This window comes from Pagrus pagrus (genome assembly GCF_965226575.1).
Source record: "Pagrus pagrus genome assembly, chromosome: 6".
Classification (NCBI taxonomy): Eukaryota; Metazoa; Chordata; class Actinopteri; order Spariformes; family Sparidae; genus Pagrus; species Pagrus pagrus.
Window position 1 is genome coordinate 25,082,838 of NC_140190.1, and position 24,746 is coordinate 25,107,583.

A 24,746-nucleotide genomic window follows, 5' to 3' on the forward strand; every position below is an offset into this window, starting at 1 on the left:
CACATTAACACATAAACCTACATCTTAGTGACATGCGATTTATTCCCTATCCCCATTTTTCTGCCACCCATAATTGATTTGGAAACCTCTTTACTGCATTTTAATTTTGTAACTTTTAAAGGAAAACATTGTGACTGGAATCATACAAAATAACACAGCATGAAAAAGAAACAACACTAAATCTTTGCAGAATGACAGTCTCAGAAAGTAGATATTTAATTCGGCTGACTGCCACTGAAGCCCCACTACCCCGAGCAGTCAAGTGTTACTAAACTTCTGTGTTGGGAGAGGAGGAGCAGACAGGGGCTCCAGACATTAAATACATCTCACATGTCATGTGACATTTAGTGAGCTGGCTCTACTGTTTCAGCAGTGAAAGTCAAAGGGCAAATAATGGTCTGAGAGATAAAAATAGGAGGTCAAGACCGCTCTCAACTGGAAAGGCCAAGGGCAAATAAAGTTTAGACCTGAGCGCTATGCAAAGGAATGCATTTCATTGCCAATCCAAAATCCCCACAGCAGCATACTGTATTAACATTATGGAGAGTGGTGACCAATATCTGCACAGTGACATAGATTTCATTCAGGCTGATACAAACTGAGTGCAAGAACTAAGGTACAGTCCTTTATTTATATGTAAAAGGCGTACCCAGTAAGCACAGGTCAAAAGTTGTCTTGGCTAAAGGAAGACTACATTTGATTTAGAATGAACATAACCACTGTTTCAACAGCATTTAAATATGTTTTTCAATGTGAAGGAAGCCCTAACTACATGTCAGGAGCTTAAAACAACTGTCTTTATTTTATGCATTTCCTCTGAAAACATGATGTTGATGTGGGGCACAATGAAGCTTTGCATTCAAAGGTGTGAACCACAGACAGATCAGCTGAAAAAAAATTATGCGATAGAAAATATTTATTTAAATCATATTTACATCTACACGAAGGAAGTGATAAAACAGTCAAATGTTAGATGTATGGTCTGATGTATAAGGCTTTACAAAACACACAGGTAGTCTTTAAAAAATGGCTTCTAAAAGTTAAAATGATTAGACATTGTCCCCTTTTATTCAAGCAGTAACAGTATATAGGATCATTTCTATTCATTATGTATCCTATATGAAACCATTGGTAAACTTTGTCCATCACTTTTCTGTATCACTAGCCAAGGCGGGCTTTGAATTCTAGATGGGAGCACAGCTTTAAGTGCAGGGTAGTATCGTCTCCACACAGTTGTAGGTCCAGTCCTGTCTGTCATTGATGGGCAGGACGTGTTGGCACACCTAGAAGACAGGACACACATCTTAGTATTAGTATAGTCATTTCGTTCCATTGTGCCATCATATCAATTATAATAAAAGCATTTTATTTTTCAGAATTAACGATTAAATTGTACATTTGAATTTAGTAGAATGGATCATCTTTAAAGTCATAGTTTTCTTTTCATACCATCTTCGTCCTTGCCGGCACCTCGACAGCAAACACACTCATTCCTCTGCTGCTGCAGCAGTTCCTGCTCTGCTCATTGTTCACATGGACAGTCACTTTTTGGTTTGTCTGCAACACAGTGGTCATTGGTCACTTCACTAATTAGCTTTCTTAACGTGAAATCACAAAATATGCTCGAGTATCAGATACACAAACAGACAAACAGTGCAGATACATTATTAGGACTCTGTAGTATAAAATGATGGCCTATTTTATTTTTGCTCATAAGAGTGTAATTAATGTGCTTTATTAACATAAAACTAGAAAGAAAAAAACAGATAACATTATCTAGTCATCATGCACCAAAGTGTTGCTATGTTTGGACACAACTGGAGGTTATGTGGGTGCTGGATGTGTTAACTACTTCCTGCTTATGAATCCACAAGCTGCTACTGTCTTTGTAGTTGAATTGTAAGGAAATCAGTCAATATAAAACAAAATGACAAATCAACACCCTAATGGAGACTAAGTCAATTGAAGACAAAGGTAACAGTTTCTCGTGTTCAGTAGTCTCTTTGTTATCAGCAGATCATTCATTCTGTGTAGCTCCTGTTGCTATGAGAATCAATACGATGGCTGCATATCAATTACAAACAGGGTGACTGGTCTCTGCAACCATACACTTCAGACAGGGTGTCTAATACAAACCCTGGACAGTGTTTTCATTACTAGATACTAAAAATAGACTTATAAAACAGCCTGATGTTCTGTGCTTTGAGTAATGCTGTGTAAAATTTGGGAAATAATGAGTTATTCTTTCATTCCTTTCATTTTCTTTTATGTAAAGCACCTCATGAAATGATAAAATAGATTATAACTTACAGTCTCCACTCATTTCAAAGTTAGACTATCATCCCCCCAGTGGTTATTATGATGCATGGCAACTTGACAATCACATTGAACCAGCAACATTCACTTGCCTCTAAGTAATAAAACGTTGCTTCACATTCATGACACTGTATGACCTTAATTTTCAGAATGAAGCTCTACCTGCACAGTTAGATAATCACGTCTACACAAAGTTTGTCATCTACCTTGTTGGCTATGAGGGAGGAGATCCTGTGTTCTCCTCTATAGGTGTAGACGAAGATGTTGTCATGTCCCCTCAGTGCTTTGGCCCCTGTCCTGGTTGTGATGGACTTCTGGAGGGCCTGGTTCAGAAGCTTGGGGCCTGAATCCAGACTGACTGGCTGGATGGATGGCTGAGCGCCTTCACAGTGGACATCTATCTGGAACGGACAAGCCTGACAGAGTGCGGGGGTAAAGGAGTCCATTCAATTAGTTCTCACAATCAGCAGCCTCTATGTGTTTCCCTCAGTATTTGTGTGTATTGCCCAGTGCTTTTGTAGAGTAAGGCTTTGGTCATTGAAATCAAGTGTATGAAACAGAAATAGACAATTCAATGGCTTGGCTGTAATATACGTTTTAAGTGAGAGCACATGTGTAGACTTACATCTACTAGCTCCAGCATTCGGTTGTAGCCCATGGCTTCCAGGGTGACCCACAGGTCAGCAGGGTCTCCATCTTTCTCTGTGGCCTCCATCAGGTTCAGCTCCATGAAGCCCTGCCGTGTCAGCTGGTTCTTTCTCATATCAAAGTTCTCTGCACGCCCAACAAAACAAATAATGAAAGCCACAGCTGAGCTTCCGTCTTACATTTTATTTCATCATAATTTTACCTAAAATTTGAGAGTGCAGGGCAATAATGAGAATGATTACCTTTGCAGACAGCCCAGGCGTCCTTGTCACATTTCTCTCCACTGGTCCTCAGCTCAAAGAAATTGTACTCCTCCAGACTGAGCAAACCACTTCCATCCATGTCTATCACCTCAAAGATGTCAGACAGCACCTCCCTGTGGCACAGAGGGAGCAGCACAGAGAAATGTCATGCAGGACTGTCCAAATCATCCATCCATTCATTCATTCAACAGCTGTGGAACCTGGATGAACCAGAGGTTCCTCACAAATGTGTTTCAAATCACAGATACATACAAATACATATACACATGCACACACTCACACTCACCTGAGCTCTCTGGTGAGGTCGAGCTCTCCAGTGTCCGTCCTGTAGACGAGCTCTACAGGTTTATTAGAAAGACTCTTTTTGCTTCGCTTCTTTATTTTGCAGCCACTAGTGAAGGGAAGCAGGTAATAAGTCCCAGCATTCAATTCTCCTTTCCAGACATACTTCTGTCGGAACACAGGGTAACAAAGCACGTTAAATACACTGGAATGTAGTCAAATCAAGTTTAAACATCTTTTAGCATTGTTAAGTGGTGGTACTTGAGTAAAGTGATTCTTCACACTTTATACTTCTATTCCACTACGTTTCAGAGGGACATGTTGTACTTTTTACTTCACTGCATTTGTCTGGTAGCTTTAGTGACTAGTTACTTTACAGATTAATGGAAATTGATTTTTTTTTCTTTCTCTTCTTAAGATAAATAAATTATTAAAAAATCCTCTTGGATTAGCTGGAAATGCATTGTCACAAAGCTGAAGACATGTTTTTTAGAGATGCATAGTTCTCACAGGACAGCAAGGCTACAAACATATGATCATCTTATAAACCATGATGCACTGCAGTAGATTAAACTACCCTGCAGTATATTAAAAAAATTAAAATGAACCTTGAAATTCTACAGCAGCAGCTTTTACTTTCTGATATTTTGAGTAAATTTAGCTGATAATACTTTCATACTTTTACCTAAGTAAGGCTTTGAATGCAGGCCTTTGTGGTATTGCTACTTTGACTTAAGTAAATGATCTGAATACTTCTCCAAATAAAAACATCCAGCATTAAAGGGTAAATATTTGACACAAAAAGGATTTTTGGCACTGATTAAAACTGAATACAAGTGTTTTAGTACATGTACATCCCTCAACACACACAAACTTACTTCCTTGTCTTTTGACTCAGTGAAACACACAAATGTTGAGTCTTCTTTGGTTTCGCCAGCTGATGTCACAAAAACAGTCGTGTCCACGGTCATCCATGAGGACGGCTTGTCTGAAAAATAACAGAGATGACACAAGATGACAGGCTTTTGAATAGATTGATACACACTTTGTTGAAAGAAAGAAAACAAAACTACATATTAAATACAAAACAAACCAATACAAAAACCTTTGATATAACGTAAAATATAAAGAATCAAATTTAACTTTAAGAAATGCAGATTTATGCTGTCTTCTCTGAAACCAAAAAAACTTTAGGAGATGTTTTGAACTTTTATCTTTGTCTCTACTAAAACACACACATATAGGAAGGATCTTTCACGACCAACATCAATCCACTATCTGTTATTGCCTGCTCAAATTTTATGAAGTGAACTGTACCCTCTTCATAAATAAGCATACACTGAGCTGGGACACAATCTAAGACATTTCCTATTAAATCTGACCTGGTGCCACACAATGTAAAATACAGTGCAGAGGCAAATATACAGTAGGAAGTCAGTTTCCAGTGTGGTCTTTTTGTTTGTGATTCACAATCTGAAAATTACTTGTTTTTTTTTTATGTTACAATGTCACAAAAAACACCTTTTACAACTTCAGCTTTACGGTATTCCATTAAAAACAGTGGTGAAGACGGGGTGCAGAAAACAGGCTAGCAAGAAATTAAATGAACCCTGAGGGACCTAAGTCTAAGTCAAGAATCCTTTAGAAGGTGCTGTCCTGTTCCTAGCCTATAATAACACCCCTGTGGCCAATATAGCTATCACCTTGTAACCATTTTTGTTTATATATAACATAATACAGCACCAGTACCTGGTCTGTGGCTGAGGCTGAGTGGTTGGATGGTCAGGTATACGTTGGTCGTCTGGGGGATATGGAGCTGGTACTGCAGGGAGCTGATACTCCCGTCTTCCTCCAAGAAGAAACAGCCCTTCACATCACTGTGATGCCACTCCTGGAACAATGCATTACATTCTGCTTAACAGCAGTCCCACCACATTCATATAAACTTAACAGTGTGACAAATAAAGCTGAATGATAAATAATGATTCCAAAGCCTTAGCAGACCAAGCCCCAGGGTTTTCTATTTTTAAGCCCTTTGAAGCATCGTATTCAATCTATTATGTTATCTGTATCACAATATATTTATTATGTGTGGTCTCCATAGATCCAGACACAACTCCAACAAACTATTTTGCTGCTTGACAACAAAATGTATTAATTCATTCAACAGAAACCAAAACTAATTTGCAGTTCCTATTAAAAGGGGGATTGATCTTGTGACAGGGGAAGAATATTTTGGCATGAAAAAGTGAATTAAGCAGTCAATCCTAACAGCGACGTTGCTCACTTGATTAACAGAAACTGCCGTTGTGATAATTACCACTCCAACCTTCGGGGGGCATATTCATTATTACGCAGTTTATGTCAGCTCAGCAGCATGTAAACACTTGTTATACTCATGTCGATCCAGAGGAGGGCAGAAGTGTTACACTGTGTTTCTGCTGAAGGCGAAGCAAATCTCCCTCCTGGACCTGATACGGCAAATTGGAGTCCATTTAAGTTTGATAAATACAGCCTTTTCAATCTTGGGCCAGCGGTCATTCAAAACTATCAAGAGGCTACTTGGGCAGTATTTATGAATCCTAATATTTCTCTCATTTTGAAATCCTGTTGTTCCTTTTTCTGGCAGCACAACCGAAATGAGGTAATAATTTGAAATTGAACAGGAACATCAAAACAAGGAAGTTTTCCTTCCACTCATTGGAGACACATTAAATGAAAACACAGTTGGTGTGGACACACAGTAAGAGGACACTGAAGGGCCAGGCGGGTCTGGAATAGGCTATATATCCTTTTAGTGGACAAATAAATCACCAAGTTAAACAAAGAAAGTCCCATAAAGACGGAGCATGTCACTCCTGTAGAGAAAAGCCATTTTCTCAAAGTATTTATCTTGGGCTGTGAGAGGCATAAAAGATCAAACCATAACACTTCAGTGGTTTGTCCAGACAATATTAAATGAGGGAAATGGCCATGGGCACCCATCCACTGCTTAAAGACATCAGAATTAATGCCCCCATAGAGAGAGGGTCAGCCTGCAGACTAATACAGGCGCTGTCACCTGCTCCGGCCACAGGGCTGATTTACTGCTGCGCGGAGAGAGTCGCAGGACACCAAACCAGCCACAAACACAATCACACACACACACACACACAAACACACACATTTGAACCATTTACCTTATTTTATGATTCTTATAATTACTATCAACAAATAAAAAACAATCCTGAGAATAAAGAATATTCCTCATTGGTTATGTCTGTATTCATGATGACACATTTGCTTCCCACAAGAAACACACACACACACGCACACACACACACACACATACACCCCTCTACAAAAACACAGCCTACCCTCCACCACCTCCCAATTATCAGCCTGTGGCTATATAGCAGCCAATAAAGCGAGCAGAACTTCCCTCAGAGGTAATCTCTGGACACACATTCTTTCACCTCCATGATGTCTGGCCCTTTCCAATCTCAACACACTGCTCGGACCTGAGAGATGAAGCAGGGGGCTGTTATTTTTATTTATTTATTTTTCTTGCTGTAAAGCAAACCAGCCAAGGTTAAGCCAAAAAGAGTGAAAACAAAGAGCGCAGGATCAATACAGTGTATATCTATCCACCCTGGGCTAAATTCGCCCATCAAAAACACTGGGCAACAGCGACAGCGGGAGAGCAGTGGGGCTGAAAGGTCCTGGCTATCATGGAGCCGTTCACTCGAGCCCCCACAGTGACATTTTCCAGTCAGAGATGGTGATCTTTCAGAATCATAACTAAGCATGTTGGTTATATGATGATAAGCATAAATTGTAAATTCAATGGATGAGTTATGACTATTTTAAATTAAGAGCTTAAAAATTGTATCAATCATTTAATCATCCCAAACAATTTTTTGAACAATTGCTTGTTAAGTTGTTTACTCAAATTGTAAATTGGATATCTTTGATTTTTGGAGTGTTGATTGAAAAAAGTAATATTTGGTTTTGACATTTACAAACTAAATGCTCAATCAATTTATTGGAGAAATAATTGACAGGCTAATCGACAACGGCGAAAAGGTCATTATCACTAAAGAGATGGTTACCTGTAAGCCTGAGGGCTCTTGTACTTTGCTGGCCTTGGTGCTGCTGGACGTCATAGTGATTGGGTTGGACAGGGACGACCGTCTGCTGCGAGCCGAAGAAGGACGAGAGGATGATCGGCTGTCTGAGACAAATCAGAGAAAAACGTAAAAACTCTGCTGATAAAAAAGAACCACACAATGCAAAAACAATACATAAAGATTTTTAGTAAATTAATAAAGTTGGCATCTCTTTATATTAGGGTACACATATTGCCCATTAACTAGCTGCCTATCAGCAGGCATATTAGTAACTTACTGGCTACTTATTAGTATTATTAGCAATTATAAATGCCTAATTCTGCATTACCATATTTTACAACTACTAACCTTTTTAAAGCTGACATCTTCACTGTATTCCGTGAAGCTAAAAGTGATAGCGGGCACCCCGTCTGAAGTGGGTGCACAAGCTTGAGGGTGTAAATACTGTTCTCTGTACTCTTTTTAAATCAATTTTGGGCTTCCAGAGACTTTGTTTGTGCTGGATAGCTGTATGGAGCCATTTCATTTTTGGTTGTTTCTTTGTATCTTTAAACAGACTTCCATCTATTTCAGTTGTTTAGGAGAATGATGCAATGTTGTTTTACTGTGAAGCTCCAAAAATGTAGACAAATCTTCACCTGACTTTCCATCAGCGTAGGGGTGAGTAGATAATAACAAAATGTTCATTTATTCATGATCATTATTCATGTACAACAACTTGCTTACTATCATTAAGCAGTATTTAGGAGGTTATTGAGGGAAAAGTCTTTGAATGGCCCAGCAGTTGAAGAACATGGTAATGCAGAACAAGGCATTAATAAGTGCTTTATAGTGACTAATAAAGAGCAAAAATGCTACTAACATGCCTGCTTATACGCAACTAGTTGATGGTTAGTATGTGTACCTTGATATAAAGTGTTACCATCGAGTCATAACATTGCTGCAACAGAACAGAAAGCTCAATCGACGGACTGACAGATTAAGTACAGCCCTCCCCTCTCCAAACAGCAAACACACTTTCAAAAGAGAGATGAGGTGCACAACATAATTGACACTGCAATCTGTCTTCTCAGTAAGTCCATTCCAGAGTTCCACTGAAGACAGCTACTGTGCATGTGGGTTCTGAAAAAGTGTGATCTCAAGTTAAACTCGCTTTTAATTAATTACGGAGGCCTTTTAAATCACAAATGGCATAACAGCGCCCTCTCAAATCCATTATCTTGCGCAACTTTTTTTCCTCTTGAACACTAATTGAAGCCTGAAAATATCAATTCACTAATGAGCGCTCTGATTGTTTCCAAGTCTGGGAAATCAAGCTGTGAAGTAATGTGATGGCTTACAAGCAAATTACCGTAGCAGAGAAATAAATAGACCCACTGTCAAGGTATGTGTCATGGATCTATTTTGTATTGATGGCGGTATTTTAATCTAGACGACTAAGTGGTAGCTGTTGTGTGAAAGTGGACAAAGATGCACTGAAACGTGGCCTAACAAAAGCTTCAATGTGAGTTTATACTGAATGTGAATTTATAGCAAGCGTTGCTCCAGCACAAGTGCCGGAAGAAACTGCAAGAGTTGAAATAGACCAATTATCAGAGTGACACCGTGACAGTTCATCAATTGACCTAACTGTTTGCCAAAACATGTAAGTAACAAAACACCTGATGCATAATAAATCAGTATCTCATCAATTATTTGTAAAATAATTAGCAAAAATTGCCCATGTCCCATACAGTTCTAACATATTTCTCAGGGTAGTAGTAGTTTATACTGACAAATGTGGGACCAAATGAGCAGTCAAAACTGTTTTTGAGCTCCAACAATAACCCATTCAACACATGCGCTCACATCTCATCTCGTGCCAGAGTCTTGTTAAAATGTAGCGGGTATAAATCAATACGTGGGAGAGGCACAATAATGTGATAATCCAGACAACTATGTGGGAGCTCATTTGTTTTTGCAGTGGTGGTCGAGCGGGCCCTCCTCTCGACCACCGTCTAATCCCTCATCAGCTCCCCAGTGAGAAGTGGTGGAATCCTCCAAATCAATAACATGAACATGGACTGACCACTTAAATCAACCCCATCTATCTTCCCACTGTGGGCCTGTCCCTGGCTCGCTCATCCAGAATCTCTGTTCTTCTCTTTCCTCAAAATGCTGGTTTTAAAGTGCGAAGAAGTGGATTTTTTTTTTTACATCCACCTTTAACTAGGTGAAGGTGCTGTCTTCTACAGAAAAAACTCTGTGGTTCATTATCCGTGGTTGCAGATGGGTGAAGCTCGACTTGATGCCAGTCCTTGTTTGTTTAAGCTGTGAAAACATAGTTCTGGCAAGAGCTCTAACTCAGCAGCCATAGTTGAAAGGCAGCGTTTTTCATCAGAGCAGATGGAGCTTTTGTCAATCTCTTAATGGCAGAAATGATTACCCAAATCACAACACTTTACAGTCTCCTCCCTCCAAACACGCTGCCCTAATTGTGCGGCTATTATGATGTATGGCCTGTCTTAATGAGGCGATTTGTCACAGGGGGAGTGAAAAATCGATCAATAACAGAGCTATTATTTATTCATCAAAACTAATCGGTGAGGCGTATAGGGGCAAGCAGTGTGTACTGGTGTGCAACTATAAATTGGAATCAGAAGTATACTTGGTGTGCAGTTTCCATTGGCTGCTACTTTGGAGCTGGAGATGGTGTTTCACAAACTGACATTATGTTTAGGAGACGTACACCAGGACGAAATGAGCATTTTCAAGCAAAATTCTTAGATTTTTCTCAATATCAGTATCTTGTCCCCCCCCCCCTTGTTTTTTTTTTTTAATGTTTGTTAATTCATATTTCAGGCGTCGATGTTTAAATCAGACTCCATAAAATATGGTAAGAGGTTAGATATGAATATGTTTCAATTTTAGTTTTTATGTGAAAGTCTTTCCGATGGTAGGAAACGAGGGAGAAAAAAAATCCACATTTTCCCTTGTGGAATTGCTATTTGTGTTTTAAACTTTCAATAAATATGTATAACGAGAAAACAAAACATGCTTTATATACTTGACTGTTAAATTGGCTCAGTTGTATGTTAGATTCTTCTTGCATGTCACATGTTTTACCTTTCTTGAGTGTCGTATCTGAGTCTGTCCTTGGTGTTTCTGGAGGCTGAGGCAGAGTCGCTGCCGCCTGTGATGCTGCTGCTGCTGCTGCTGCTGCTGATGACACGGAGCTCTTCGGAGGGCTGTATGACTGACTGCCAAAGTTCTGTCTCTTCAGCTTGGCATTAGCCTCAAGCCTCTCCAAAAGAGCCATTTGACACTGCTCCACTGTAGACACAAGCAATCTGCAGAACTGACAGCAACAGGAAACCAGTAGTAAGACGCTGATACATGAGGATGTTCTAGGGTCAGAAATGCTTATGTCTTGGATGGAGGTAAGGATATGACAAGAAATAAGGACTTTTCTCTGCTATTCGCATCACTGACTCTCTGCATTTTTATGTGAACTTTATTCAACTTTAAAGATAAACGTTTTGTACAAATGATCCACAAGAAAAGGTATTTTATCCTTAACTGTGGTGCATTTGAACTGGTTCAGAACAATACAGATGGAAGGGTAGCACTCAATCCCATTGACCATTTTTGGTATAATTTGACTTTTTCTAAAAGTTTTTCCCCTGACTGTTTGGGATAGAAGCCTTAGTTCTGAGGCTTCGCTAGTTTAAATAGCTGACACTTAAAGATGGGAAATATGTATCTAAAATACACTTACACATGTTTTCTATACAGCTAAGTGGTAACAGGGTCAGTAAGAAAGAATAGAAGTCACTTCATACTTGTCTTAACTTACTTCTGCATAGTCCAGTTTCCCATCTTTGTTGACGTCAAGTAATGAGAAAATAGCATTCACCTCTTCAGTGGTCATTTTCTCGCCTCTCTGGAAGATTCAACATATTTTCTAATGAGAAAAACACCTGAACAACAGCCAATCTGTGATTTTTAATCATTTTACATTTAGGCAGTCTACATCTCAAATACAACAGTTGTTGAGGTACAGTAATTCAGTTGTCTGAATACAGTGCATCACACAGTTCCCTCAAAACTAAACCTAAACATGAACCTAAAACAATAAGAAAACAAAATCTTTTAGGCAACTCACAGTGGTGAGGGCCTCCTCCAGTTCACTGTGTGAGATGTAGCCATCTCCGTTCACATCCATCTTTTTGAAGCTTCTCAGCAGCTCGGTCTCCTCAGTCTTCTTCTCACACTTGAGAATCTCACAGAAGTCGTCAAAGTTCAGTTTGGATGTTGTCGAGGTCCAGTATTTACTGAGAGTTGCATGGGACGGATTCCTACCAGCCTGCTGGAGAGCTAAATAGGAAAGAACATACAAGTAGCAACAGCTGATGACAGCAAATGTGGCAGGACTTCTAATGGCTTTTCTGACATACCTTTTAAATGTCAGGTACATTTTTGAAACATGTAATATATTGTGTTTTTGCAAAATGTAACATCTGTACCACTGATTACAACAAAAGTCAACATACACTTCCCCTCTTGTATTTCCCTTAAGTAGCTTCAGAGGTAAAGAGGCAATTTTCCATTCTGTTCTGTTATTCTGTAAAATAGAAATGCTCTAAATGTCTTGTGCATCACTTTATCACATTTTATATTTTTGGGAACTCTGCAATCACCACTACATGTTTCCACGGACTGATCCATGTACTGTATACTGTAGATGCACAGCATCGTGTTCCTAATAACCACGAGCAGGTAATAGGGGTTTAAGAGTTTGAAGGGAAATGGCACAAAAAATTCTCTAGTGAGCAAACTGTTTGGCTTAGTTAATAGTTTGACATTAGCTTACCACGACATAACTGCTGTTTCGAAGCGATATTCGTCAAACTAGATCTGAACACAGCTAAGTATGCGGCTCTGCAGCGCATGTAGAAAGCCTCCTCTTCATCAGAAGGACGGGGTGACTCTTGAAAAGACATCTTTGGAAGAAGATATCGACCTGGTTACCGTTAGCTAGCACTCTCCAGCTAGGAAATCAGACGACGGCCAATACGGCAGCTAACTCAGACTAAATTATGTTATTTGTACTTTTTCGTGACACTTTACAATCACCCGAACGCATGCAAAGGTGCATTTTATTCGATAAAATTCGCGTTTGCAATGACACTGAAACACCGTTGCTATCTGCTGTCTGTTGCTAGGTAAACAAAAACCCATCGGTGTTCACCTAAAACGACACGGAAGAAACAAACGTTAACCTTTCCCGTTGCTTAAAAACTAATGTGATGCTGTATGGCATCTCTGTGTAATATAGATAATGTTAATGTTTAAAATATAAATAAGGATTTATTTTTTTATTCAGACTGTTTGTTGCGTGGTTAGAGTCGTTTTAGCAAAAGGGGACATGCGGAACTTTGTAAAGGCCAGCCTATGTTTTAGACGAACTGTTGTGAGTGTAGCAAAGGCGGCAGTTTCATAAATTTGGGACAAACTTCTGCTAAAACAGCTTAAAAATGCCGTGAGTATTGTTCACTTTATCGTTTTGTTTTGTCGCATTGATTACTAAATTCAACCGTATGGTAACTAACAAGACTTTAACTCAGAAATATTTAATGTAATGCACCATTCGAGCAGCAAAGCATATAATAATCACAGATGACAGTTAACAATACACATACCATATTAGCTAGTTTGTGTCCAACTTTAGCTAACAGTGTGGTTAAGTAATAGGGATTTTGTGTGGCCTCATCCTTATGTCCAACAACTGTCGTGGTGTCACTACTATTTTCCCATAGAAGTACTGTATTTTGCTGTAATTTATCGTACCATTAAAGCATACTGAAGATTCAAGTAACCAGTAATTCGTTGTCTTATTTCAACAGTGTGAGAAGAGTTCTGCACTTGGACAATGCCCATAATGTAAGTAGATAAATGCTTCTTATACCAGGTGTACCTGACAATGTCTTTAATTTACTGATCTCCCATAGCTCATTTCTGTATAAAATAATGTTTTTAAAGTATAAAGTTTAAAGTATATAATAGGCTGCCTCTTATGATTGCGTGTTTGGATAAAATTGTGTCTTTTCTCTATCCTAAATAGCACCCAGCTTCCAAAATACCAGTACCTGCAAGAAACCATGCACCTTCGACCGGGACTGCCAGCTCCCAAGCAGGTTTGCTGACAAATATCTTGGCAGATCTCGTCTCAGGCATATCAGTGTCTGCGACAAAAGCTATCCTAAAACCGATGAAGCATTAGCTACACATAGAAGCAGATCAAATGAATTTAGGCCATGTGCATGCTGGTGTAAAATTGTCCTTCCAAGAATGGCTCTGACATACTGGTCATTGTCTCGTGTCTAATGTCCGCATAGTCCAGTCAGTCATGTTTCAACCCGTTGTAATTAACACCTGTTTGTCTTGCACACATGCGCAAACTCTGAAATCGGTTTTATGTGCTTTGTTCACAACTTGTGATGACCAGTCCTAGCAAGTCAGCTGTAGATAAATGTTACAGAAATGGGGCAATTGACTAGAATGTCAGAGGTTATCTGGGCATCAAATGACTGAAGTCTTGACCTACAGAATGTGTGACTATGAGGCACGGTGTTGCTTTCACTCACCTTTTTCTGCGTAATTGACAAATTTAAAGATTTGATTGCCTGTAGTTTTCCTCTCATGAGCTTCTGATATTAAGATAGCTACACAATTGTACCACCAGATAAATTACCTCAACCCACAAGCTCCATTCTCTGTCCACCCTTGGAAAAGATGCAACTCCACTTTAAAATCACTGAGCTGGGGTTGTGGTCCTTACTGAATTCTTTAGGACTATTTAGATTATGACTTTTAAGTTCAGTCATACTGTTATTATTGTAATCCTTGTGTGGTAAATAAAACTTGTCAGTTCAGAAAGCCACAGTAACTTGCATATACACCAGTGTTCTGTAGGTTGTGTTATTAAGGATTTGGTTCTTAATCAACAGGCAAGACCAAAGTCACAAGACATGAACAAGAGGTCCCAGAGACAGAGTTGGAAAAGTGAGTATTTTGGTCACAGCTTTTGCTTTTCCCATATTTTAGACTATTATTTTTGTTAATAACTCATATTTTAGGCTGTAAATTAAGTTTATTCACTGCTAACTGTCAATACAAAAAGAGCCAAACTAGAGCAGAGAGTTAAAGGGTTACAGAGAACTCCCTTTTATGAGTTGCTATATTTCAATTGGCACACTTTCCTGATGGTCATAATGACATATCAGACTTTAATGACAGGAGACACGGAATGACGGGGATCCATCACTGGCCAAATTATCAGTGATTTACATAGCACTAAAAATAGTTGTATAAGAGTCACTTAACACAAGAACCATTTCCTTAGTCAAGGCAGACATTTGGTGTCTGGCCCATCCATCAAGACAAGCATTAGTTTTTAATTTTATAGTGCTGTCACTAATACGTTACATGAGCTCAGTTTACAGTACATTCATAACACTCACTTGGTTATGTCATATTAGGGTCATTTGGGGTAGAGCAGTGTTTTAATTTATTGTGAAAATAAATGTAATAGGCCTAGTATTTGGAGGAACATTGTAAAACCCCAAATGGCCATACTAAAAACAGGCACACTTCCAAAGCAGTAAAGTTAATAAAAAAAAGTACAATAAAGTACAACAAAAAGATTAACAATCAAATTAATACATATAAGATAAAATTAATAATAGGTTAATAACAGGGATATTAGATAATCAATCATTAAGCTATAGACAATTTTTCAGATCATAGACAGTTACTATTTAGGAATAATAAACAAGAATAGTTTTTCATTGTACTGGGCTGTATCTTATTATCCATAAGGTTTTAAATATTTTCTTTGGGCTCTTTCAGGTTCCACCAGTTACCTACTTTCAACCCTCTATCTCTTTTATATCTATTTATTTTACACAGTAAAACAAAGCAGCAGAGTCAAAACAACAAAAGAAAAGAAGCAGATGGTGCAGGTGAGATTTAGAAAACTCCTCAAGACTTATAGAAGCAATCTTACCTCAATATGCATTATAAGCAAATACAAAAGTCATGTAAGCCACAAAAATACGCAAAGATGCAACCATAGGATAAAAAAAACAAGAGCAAAAGAGGCAACATAAAAAACAAAAAGCATAAAATAATGTAATGATGTAATGAGGGTGTGTGTGCTTCATGCATGGTGCCAGCCTATTGCCACAAGCAGTGCACAAGCTCAGAAACATATTTTGTTTAGAAAAAGGTCAATTATAGTCAGATATGATGAGTTCAGATAGTCCAGTTTGGTTCATCAGCTACTGATCACTATATAATAACCAAGAGACATCTTTTAGGTATTAATATTTACAGCCAATAACATCAGTTATTCAACATGGTGTCTGCAGGTCCTTAAAATGTCTGAAATTCAATTTTATGAACAGTAAGACTCTTAAGTCATTAAAGTAGTCTTAAACTTGAAAATGTGATTTGTCACAAACATTTGATCTTATTTCAGCGATCCATCCATCTGTTCATTTTTTGTCAAAATGAGTCAAGCTCATATGCCAGAATGTTTACATCTCTGATGCAAATCATAAAACCTACCACTGTCTCATACTGTCTTTTTATTTTGTACTTGCACTTACCTGGATGCAAAATGTAGATTAACCTGACCTCTGCACAGAACCACATTCAGTACATGTATACTACTTACATCTATACTTAAATGCAATGCAATGCAATAACGAATAATTTAATTTTGTTAAAAAATATATTAAAATAAAAAGTCAATAAAAAGCATTAATTTAAGTGTCTGGTCGATACCTGTAGACACACTGTTTAAATGATTATTAAATGAAGACTTCTGAACATGTCATTGTTCTGTTCTTATCTCACTCTCTTGCTTTGAGCAGATTGGACCCCTTGCGATCTAAACTGGAACAATCAGTGGATGCATTCATCAAGGCCAGGAAAGAGCTGGAGGAAATCTTTGTGAGAAGGACTTTTTCTTTGGTCTTAAATCTCTACAATAGGCGGAAATATGTCTGGCTCCATCATATCTGGAGATTGAGAGATGATGGTTTTTATTACATACTGAATATTCACTTCTGACATGGCTTTTCCTTTCCGACTAGGGCTGTGATTTTCTTTTTTTTTCCTTTTGTTCTTTCATTTCTAATACTGTGAGCTATCTGTTCATTTTTCTCACCAGTTCCTGCATGTTACTGGGTTTTTGTGGTTTTCTTTTGATCTCCTTGATCCTGTATTTTAATCAGTCAGCAGAGGGCAGCAGTGAACAAGGACGGCTCCTCACTGGATCTTCTACTGACCTGAAGACTGAGCTAAAGAGACACAGGGAGCTGAGTAAGTCCAACAAACAGTCAGCTATGACTGTGATAGTCAGTCAGATAAAGTGAGGTTGAATCTGGATGTAAAATACACAAAACAAGTTACGATTTATGTTCTGTTTTAAAGCAATTGTGATGGTTTGTGTTTTTCAGCATCCAGAGTAGAGTTATCTTTGAAAGAAAATAAGGACCTCAAGCATCTCAGTCAAGGTAATGTATCTGCTAATAAATGCAATAAACCTAACACAGTGTGAGAGTAAACAATCTTTTATTGTTTAACATTCATGTGCTGTTATGCTTTTATGCCATCAAGACAAACACACCTACTTCACATTACTGGGATATTATCACATTGATCACTGAGAGGCTTTACGGCTACGTGCTGCTAGCTAGAGCTGAGTGCTGACCGATGTCAAAAGCTGACACATGTTTGAAGACAAGTGCAGTAATTCAACACCTATTTTCTAAAAGGGAGCATTCATTTTGGTCAATTGAACAACTTGAATGTTTGGGAATTTTTATATGGACAACCGCCTCAAGTTACGTCCAGGATATGAGGCCGATGTTTCAACATTTGGCCTGTATCAAGACTGTGTTTGTTCACATAATTTTTCAATGACATCCTCCAATTTAATAGTTGCGATTGTGATCTCGTTGTCTTTAAAGGGCTGTAAGAAAACACATTTGTCCCAATTGTTATGGCTTATTTCAAGATGAGCAGACAATGTATGTAGTCACGAGGCTGCCATTGCTTCACTTCGATTTGCTCCTTCATCTTCTTTGCTATGTAACATTAACAGCATCAGTGGATGCTTGTTTCAGTTGTTCAGACAAAGTGTGCTCTGCGACCTTTAGAGAAAAACAACATTTTGTTATGGCTACACAAACAAGTCAGTAGATTTCCTCGGGAAAGAATTAATTTGATTACTTTAGGCACATATAATGCCTGCAGCAGAGCAATTCTTGTGATCCAATCATACAATGGGGACTTGTGTAAAATTAATAGGGGGTATTGTCAGTAGGCGAGCTTGTTTTCCGATAAGGTTGTTAGAAATTATTTTAATTAGTTCCAGTAAGGGAGCTGAACATACACGATGCATTGTGGATCCACACCACAGGAATGTCACATTTTTATCACATGGTGGATCCGTGAAATTTATCAGTTTTGCATAAGCCTCCTTACAACAACAGACTTCACAATGTCAAGGCAGATAGCTGTGGGAGAGAATTGGCCCTCTATGTGCATTGAGACACACATTTTAAGTAAACAAACTGTTATTCAAAGCTGCTGAAGAGTTCTGGCCTATATCTGCAGGGACTGTGGAATCCAGACAGCTGATCTCGATGGTATCTTGGAGCATGATTCTGCTCCAGCGTTAAATGTTTGTTTAGATTCACTGTTAAGGCCTTAAGGGTTTGGATCCCAGCACTGACGACAAAGGAGGGGGAGTGAAAGAAACTCTTTAAGTGCTTTATGAGGACATAGGATTATAGACAGTATGGACTGCTTGTTCTCTTATCTTGACATCATCGGTGGGAATCATATTTATGTTCAGTATTATGTGTGAAAGTTATCAAACAAAAGGGTTTATCATACCCAACAAAATGTAGCATGTTTATTAACATTTTATCTACATTAAAAAGTATGATTGTATTTTTAAGTGCATATTGATATACTTCACTGAAGCACTACAATAAACATACTGAATATGGATTTGACTAATTTCTCCACCACATCAGATGTTTTCTTGAGGTGTATAATGGTGATTGATTTATAGATCAGTGGAATTAACTGTTTTCCACTCATAGACTCCACACTCAATAGATCCAGAGTCATTTTTTAAAATTGGATTGTCCTAGCCTGACTACACTTTACAGGAAAATCTTTGATGGAGGACAGCCAACTTAAAGTGAGTGGTCGTTAGTTCATTCACCTAATTTAGGAACATGGTGGAGCGGCTAAAGGCATTTTGTGTATGAGCACAACTCTTCAACCTGAAGTCTTTACAAAACTACACTGGGTCATCTCAGGATGTTTTAGTGGCTGCAACATGATTTCTAGTGACCAGGCAGAGATGCCATTACCTGAGCCATACACCTGAGCCACACTGACACCGATCCAGGTCACAGTATTTAAAAAGATGTAGTGACCACATTCAAAATCCAAATGCATGCATACTAGTATTGCTGCTGTAAAAGTGCAGCAGCTGTTTGACTCCCATTAAATTAAACCTGCGGTGCAGTAGTTTTATATTTAAACGGATGTCTGTTACATTCAAGCCCTTGCCAAATTTAGTTAATAGAATGCTGATTAAGCCCCATTTTTTACAGTTCAACATAGTTTTCAAATATGGAGTCTGTGGCAAAACAAGATTCATAAGCAGAAGAAAATGAATCCAAAGATGGTGCCTGTTCAGTCCAATGAGAATTGCTCGCCTGGCACATACGCAGAAAAAGTTTTGTAGCTTCTTGGTTTTCTTCCTGGTTTTCACGGGCTGTTGAATATGCGTAGCAGCATTTCTCTGTTTTAAATTGCTTTTCTCGGCATGAGAGAAGTTTTACATATATGAAACTTCATGGATCAAAAATCTCTTCTTTTTTTTAAGCAATGTGAAACATTTTCAACTGCAATACCACGAGTGGCCACAGGGCAAAATTAACCTTAACCCTATCGATTGGGGATGCAAAAGTGCAGACAATAGTGATATTTGACTGTAGCAAATATACAGACTATTCATTACAGTATAATGGATAATTGTAAATGGTAAAATGTAGTGTAACAGTAGCACAAGTAGAGAAAGGTAACAATCAGCAAACTGACAGGTACACAGAAATATCTGTCTCAAGTTTGCTAACATTAGCTACTGGTCACACAAGTGCAAGTGAGGCCCTAGCAGCAAACACTTGAGTGTATTAAAGTTAGCCAGGGTACATTTTAATACTTGCGCATTAAACTTTTTATTTGTAAAAGGGAAAAAAATGTTATTCCAATTTTCTTTTGATGGTCTAGCTTTAAACACCGAAGATTTTGGAGTCTTGTATATTGTCTCCACTTAGAAGTTTGGTAAAACAGATCTTGTATGGCAGCCATTACACACCAGGTCGAGCCCATTCTGCATGTTCAGACTCTGAACCCCATGCTCTCCCCTCTCTTAGGTGCCTGGACTCCAGCATCTCCAAGCCAATCCTCCAATCCCACTTGTCCTCCTGTTTCTTCTTCCCTACCAATATCCCCCTTTTTTTCCTGCCTTGTCATCTCCTTTGTCCGCCTTACCCTGTCATAGTTGAAACTACGTCTTTTCTCAGAGTGAGAGTGCAGTGTTGAGAAGCGCTTACGACCGTCCTTTAAGGTTAACAAAAGTTTCAGTAAGCATTCTAAAGAAGTCGCTCTCGGTGAGCAATCAGGCTTGGGGCGAGCATAAATCCTGTGGGTATAGTCACGGCATTACAAATACCCGCAGCGTCTGTATGTGCTGATGACTACAAAATTGAAAAAGAAAGGCCCTAATAATTCTGAGGCAAGTTTCCCTCAGCACTAGGTATTGATTATTTGTGTGTGGTGAGAGATTTGGAAAATTCAATTAAAGGAGTTGTGCAAAGGATTCATAAATTCAGCCCCTCCAACCCGTATCGAGACATGGTTATGTTCTAAATCAATGCTGCGCTTCACAATATATTTTCTTAGGAACATAAAAATAAATAACATTTAAACAGTTCTGCTTACTACAGAAACAAATTTTATTTTCTCCGAAGCTTTTAAGCAACAGTCAAGTACTGACTTGTACGCATCTTGAGGATGGTAACATATTTTTATTGCAGTTTTTCCCATAAGAAAATCCTATATAATATGAATTTTGAGATGACAAAATGAGGGGAAAGGGGACGGCTCAGCAGTGTAAAAATTGATCAGGCCATAGATGGGGCCACGTTGGGGAAGATTTGTATGTCAGCAGTAATGGGCTGTATTAAAAAGAAGATTCCTTAAGATGTCATAAAAGTGATGGGGCTGTGTCGCAGGTCGTGGGCCGCCGGCCCAGGCTGCTCCCAGACTCTGGCACATCAATCCTAGGCAGACCTCAAGGAGAGATGCCACCTGCCCACCGGGAGTTTTATGCTTTCTGATTGAAAACACGGTTGCAATTAAAGGGGGGAGTTGTATATTAGGCTGTTTTGGTCCAAGTGAAGCCTTCGATCGACAACGTGGGTTGCAGAGTATGCAATCTTTGCAGGCGTGATTTCTGATTTAGTGAATGTCACTGGATTTCATCTTAGGATGCAAAAAATATACTTCCATGTTTCTTTGAAATATTAACCATGCAAGAAAATAGGTGTTTTTCAAAAGAAAATATAGTTGAAGGTTGCATGAAAACACTAATTAGCATTATCATAAGATTGTAGTTGACTTTATATTTACATTCTTCCTTCGTGTGCATATTTGTTCAGACTATTTTGCCTCAGCATTTGTTTTCGTTTTTTTTTGTTTTTTTTAGAGTTGCACTGATCTACTTTCTTTCTAGGTCCAATCCGAGTCCAATACCTGAATTTGGATATCTCCTGATCCTATTTTTGTTTTTGATATTATGTGTGAGGTTAAATGAGGCTCACATACAAACAGGTGTAGAAGAGCAAATGGAGACTCCCTTAATGCTTTGAAAAACAAATCAAGTGCACATCAATGTATTATCAACTACTAGTATATATGTATATTTCTATATGTGCATTCAGAAGTGAGAGAATCTCAGAGTGCAATTGGAAATACTTGGATCAGTGACGTCAGTCCAATATCCAATAAGTGAATTACGTCAGTATCGGCACCAGATACGATCAGATCGGATCTGTCCCAGCTCTATTTGTGTTGTCTTGAGCATCACCCAGATTATTGAATAGAAGGCTTTTCTTTTTTTATTGACATGCTTGAATTAAGGTTTCATCTTCTCTCCTTTTAGGAAATGTGAAGACGGGCAGCTCCTACGAGTTTCTGAAATCCATTATGGGCTAAGGTACAATAATCTGCTTTAACTCTAATTTTATAAAGTGCATAAATTACCAATTCTAGTACAAGACTGACATAAATCCGTTGCCATACAGTACATCTTGCTTTATCGCCAGATAGTTTTGGTTTATGGAAAATATGCCTCCTGTTAACTCTTCTTTGTGAACATTCAATCTTGACAGTGACTGTGGTGTGTGTAATATCACAGGGTGCCAGTGGGGTTACAATCATGTTTTCCTCTCCCATATTCCCCAGGTTTTTGTTAGCGAGGCATCTCGGCTGTTGACAGCTAATGGAATTGCTCTTCACCTCCTGTGCGTATGATCCCGCGGAGATAAGGCAGGAGATGAATGTGGAATCTGCGCTGTCAGTTGTGAGGCTGAGATGTCTCGGAAGCCGTCACTCATTTGCAGGAGAAGTGTCTGAAACGGTGGGAGCGAATCCTCTGACATGTTAGACTCTGTCTACCCGCAGGAGCCTCTGCCTGGCAGCTGACAAATGTTGATTCTACATTAACCACAATGCTGCAACGCTGTGCAAATAATGTTCTTTCAGATGGCAATCCTCATCCCCTTTATGGCTAAAACTATGCAGTCCTCCCCACCTGTGTAGTTTAACACCTTTGAAAAGTAAAGGTGGGGGGGTGGGCGGCAAACTGTCTTACACAACACAGTAGTCTCTTTATTTGGCAGTGCCTGGGAAGGCCGAGGCCTCTCACTGCCCGAGTCGACCTAAGCAACAGCTGGTGTTCACAGCAACATTTCCTATTTCTGCCTAAGGTGGATCGTGTAACTCTCACTTTATCACCCTTAGAGGCCACGTGAAGGACAAAGCCTGCACGCCCATAAACAAAACTAATGTTTTGATACAAGTCCCTTTGGAGATTGATAGAAGGGTCCATGGTGCTTTAATGGCCCCCTTACCACCCTTGATGCATCAAATAATCTCTTACCTATTCCAACGCTTTTCACTGTGGGATCTAAAACTGATCTGGGGTCCCTCAGGGACATTTTCTTTATCTCCCATTAGCACAGACGTTTAGCTTTGAGTGTACAGTATCTACTTAACAGTGCCTGCCACTAGTCTGAACTTCAGAGCCACAGAAACTAGGGATTTGCATCCTCGATAACTAGTCAGAGACTAGGCGGTGACAGGAGGCTTATTTTCACTGTGGCTTGAAAATGAAAAAGACTCACCGTCTGGTGCGTAACTATTTCACTTTATTAAACGTTCTTTTTAAACGCCAGAAGCAGCCTGATATTGTTGAATGTGACATTTATATGTGAGTTTTAAATTGCAAATCGGTTACAACAAAGCAGTGTAAACACAGCCAGACAAGGCAGTATTATATCTTGTAACTTTATTATAACTGTGTGCAATGCCAAATACTTTGTTTAGATTGTTTATTGTAGGTCTTTACGAATTGATATAATTTAGTTTCCTAATTCAAACTAATGCTTATTTTCCTTAGTAATTAGTCTTTAGATTTTTTTTTTCAATTAAAGGTCCAGTGTTTAAGATTTAGGGCAGAAATGGAATATAAAATGTATAAAATGCTTCATTAGTGTATAATCACCTGGAAATATGGACCGGTGTGTTTTCATTGCCTTAAAATGAGCCTTTTAGATCGACACAGGGAGCAAGTCCTCATCCAGAATCTGCCATTTTATTTCTACAGTAGCCCAGAACGGACATACCAAAAAGTGGCTCTAAAGAGGGCCTTTGGTGTTTTTAGTGACTACTGTAGAGGAGGGTGAGGTGAGGGGTATTCAGTTGGTTGCAATCTGCAACCTCACTGCTATATGCCACTAAATCCTACACACTGGACTTTTAATCAATTACTCTTTTAGTCTAGAAGATGTCATGGAATAGTAAGTGTCCAGGTTTCAAGATACTAAAGTGATGATACATCATTACAGTGATAAAAGTCACATTTGAGAAGCTTGGACCATTGATAAACACCTTACAGTATGATAAATAAGTTATAAAAATGGTTGTTCATTAATTTTCTGCAGCTTTTGCCCAGTTATCATGGAAATGTCATTTTCTGTCATTGGTTATTTGACCAATCTTTTTAACATTATTTAATTTGAGTGAAGTAGACCTAAAATGACTGTTTTGAATGTGTTGACTTTTAATATTGTACTCCAGCTATATTAGTTGTGTACCTGTATTACTCTACTAATTTACTAACATTCAGAAGTGGGACTCACATCTTTCTAAATGAATTGACACGACTTTATATAAACATGTGAAATAAAAGGGCAAACCAGCGCCTTCCACACCACCTCTAATTGGCCCCTTGTGTTCATGTTCCATTGTAGTAACAGTTAACTCAGATCTTGGGCTCCTATTTGTCCCCATGGCCCATTATTGGCTAGCGGCCTGGAGCCTCAGATGCACGGGCAACCCTCACTGACCTGATAACATTTATAGTTGTAATGGATTTTTTTATGCCCGTCATTAACTGGCTCAGAGATTGGAGAAAGAAATTGCTTGTACCTTTTTCTGTGGTATTTCAACTTTATAGCATTATGTTCAGATATGTCACCTTCCATCATCTCTTTTTAAGGCCTGTCCTGTCACTGGCTTTGTTTTAAATGAACAGGTCTTTTGTGCAGGACCCTTGTAGTATCTGGGGCTGGTAATGAATATTTAATGATATTGAGTAAAAGCTTTTGAAAGATATAATTTCTGTCCAATTATTGGCTCTGTCTCTGCCAGACTGTTGGGGGTGATTTAGCGGACTACTTGGTAAATGTAGACAGTTTATATGAGGCTG

At 38.7% G+C, this 24,746-nt stretch overlaps 2 protein-coding genes across 3 annotated transcripts; one reads left to right on the plus strand and one right to left on the minus strand.

The window, feature by feature from the left end:
• Nucleotides 1-775: 775 nt before the first annotated feature.
• efcab7 (EF-hand calcium binding domain 7) lies at nucleotides 776-12,812 on the minus strand. The gene is made up of 13 exons (XM_084354256.1): nucleotides 12,471-12,812; nucleotides 11,763-11,974; nucleotides 11,454-11,540; nucleotides 10,724-10,955; nucleotides 7,601-7,722; nucleotides 5,259-5,400; nucleotides 4,388-4,497; nucleotides 3,514-3,677; nucleotides 3,207-3,340; nucleotides 2,942-3,090; nucleotides 2,523-2,732; nucleotides 1,450-1,557; nucleotides 776-1,283 (listed from the first exon to the last, which is right to left on the minus strand). Exons 1-13 carry the CDS (start codon nucleotides 12,598-12,600, stop codon nucleotides 1,203-1,205), a joined length of 1,881 nt encoding a protein of 626 aa, XP_084210382.1. The 5' UTR covers nucleotides 12,601-12,812; the 3' UTR covers nucleotides 776-1,202.
• On the plus strand, nucleotides 12,014-24,251 carry itgb3bp (integrin subunit beta 3 binding protein). 2 transcript variants are annotated; one of them, XM_084354259.1, is made up of 9 exons: nucleotides 12,014-12,376; nucleotides 13,504-13,540; nucleotides 13,722-13,794; nucleotides 14,608-14,662; nucleotides 16,537-16,615; nucleotides 16,900-16,987; nucleotides 17,125-17,181; nucleotides 21,918-21,971; nucleotides 22,220-24,251. In XM_084354259.1, exons 1-8 carry the CDS (start codon nucleotides 12,342-12,344, stop codon nucleotides 21,968-21,970), a joined length of 477 nt encoding a protein of 158 aa, XP_084210385.1. In that variant the 5' UTR covers nucleotides 12,014-12,341; the 3' UTR covers nucleotide 21,971; nucleotides 22,220-24,251. The 2 variants fall into 2 exon arrangements, with proteins under 2 accessions (XP_084210385.1, XP_084210386.1); XM_084354260.1 differs by lacking the exon at nucleotides 12,014-12,376 and adding an exon at nucleotides 12,922-13,139.
• Nucleotides 24,252-24,746: the final 495 nt, after the last annotated feature.